Source organism: Mustelus asterias, unplaced genomic scaffold, assembly GCF_964213995.1.
Source record: "Mustelus asterias unplaced genomic scaffold, sMusAst1.hap1.1 HAP1_SCAFFOLD_2996, whole genome shotgun sequence".
NCBI classification, from domain to species: Eukaryota; Metazoa; Chordata; class Chondrichthyes; order Carcharhiniformes; family Triakidae; genus Mustelus; species Mustelus asterias.
This window is the reverse complement of record NW_027592941.1, coordinates 35,001-36,018: the sequence shown is the minus strand read 5'-3', so window position 1 is coordinate 36,018 and position 1,018 is coordinate 35,001. Positions and strand designations below refer to the sequence as shown.

Below are 1,018 nucleotides of genomic sequence, written 5' to 3'. Positions count from 1 at the left end.
CTCTCTATCTCTCTCTCTCTGTATCTCTCTCTCTGTCTCTGTGTGTCTCTCTCTCTGTCTCTCTCTCTGTCTCTCTGTCTCTCTCTCTGTCTCTCTCTGTCTCTCTCTCTCTGTATCTCTCTCTGTCTCTCTCTCTGTCTCTCTGTCTCTCTCTCTGTATCTGTCTCTCTCTCTCTCTATCTCTCTCTCTCTGTCTCTCTCTCTGTCTCTCTCTCTGTCTCTCTGTCTCTCTCTCTGTATCTCTCTCTCTCTCTATCTCTCTCTCTCTGTCTCTCTCTCTGTCTCTCTCTGTGTCAGAAACAGTTAAAAAAAAAAGGGACGGATTTCAGTGAGAAGCTGTGCGTAACCAGTACACGTTGTGTCACCAATCTCTCTCTCTCTCTCTCTGGGCGTTATAAGAGCAATTCTGAGCAGTGCGCCGGCAGAATCCGAGCAGCCAGAATCGGGGAGACAACATCGCTGCTGTTTGCCCGCTCACCTGACAAACCTCACCCTCCCGGTCCTCGTCGCCAACGTGAGCGCGAATGGACGCCAACTCCAGCTTTGCCAACCTGAGCTGCCACCCCGACGTGGTGAATTATCGCTACTTCGGGGCGCTTCTGGGGATCCTCGTGACGGCGGTGGGGACGGTGGGGAACGTGATGACCCTTCTGGCTTTCGCCACCGAGCCCCGCCTCCGCTCCCGCTTCAACCTGCTGATCCTGAACCTCACGACCGCCGACCTGATCTACTGCGGTCTCCTGCAGCCGGTCACCGTGGACACCTTCATCCACTTCCACTGGCGGCAGGGCGCGGGGGCTTGCCGCGCCTTCGGCCTGGCTCTCTTTGTCGCCAATTCCGTCTCCATCTTCAGCCTCATCCTCATCGCCATGAGCCGCTACATCCTGATCTCGGACGGCCGGCGGTTCGACCGCCTGTTCACCCGCCTGTCCATGCCGTTCATCCTGGCCACCCCCTGGCTCCTGGGCCTGTCCCTCTTCGGCCCGCTGTGGAACATCTACGTCTTCGTGCCCCCGGT

At 57.3% G+C, this 1,018-nt stretch overlaps 1 protein-coding gene across 1 annotated transcript in view; it reads left to right on the top strand.

Annotated features, from left to right (window-relative positions):
- The first annotated feature begins 449 nt into the window (after positions 1-449).
- Positions 450-1,018, top strand: part of gpr84 (G protein-coupled receptor 84) — a 1,619-nt gene continuing 1,050 nt past the window's right edge. Inside the window, exon 1 of the mRNA XM_078207992.1 lies at positions 450-1,018. This exon is cut by the window's right edge and continues 1,050 nt beyond it. Coding sequence (XP_078064118.1) covers positions 525-1,018 — 494 coding nt within the window. The 5' untranslated portion in view covers positions 450-524.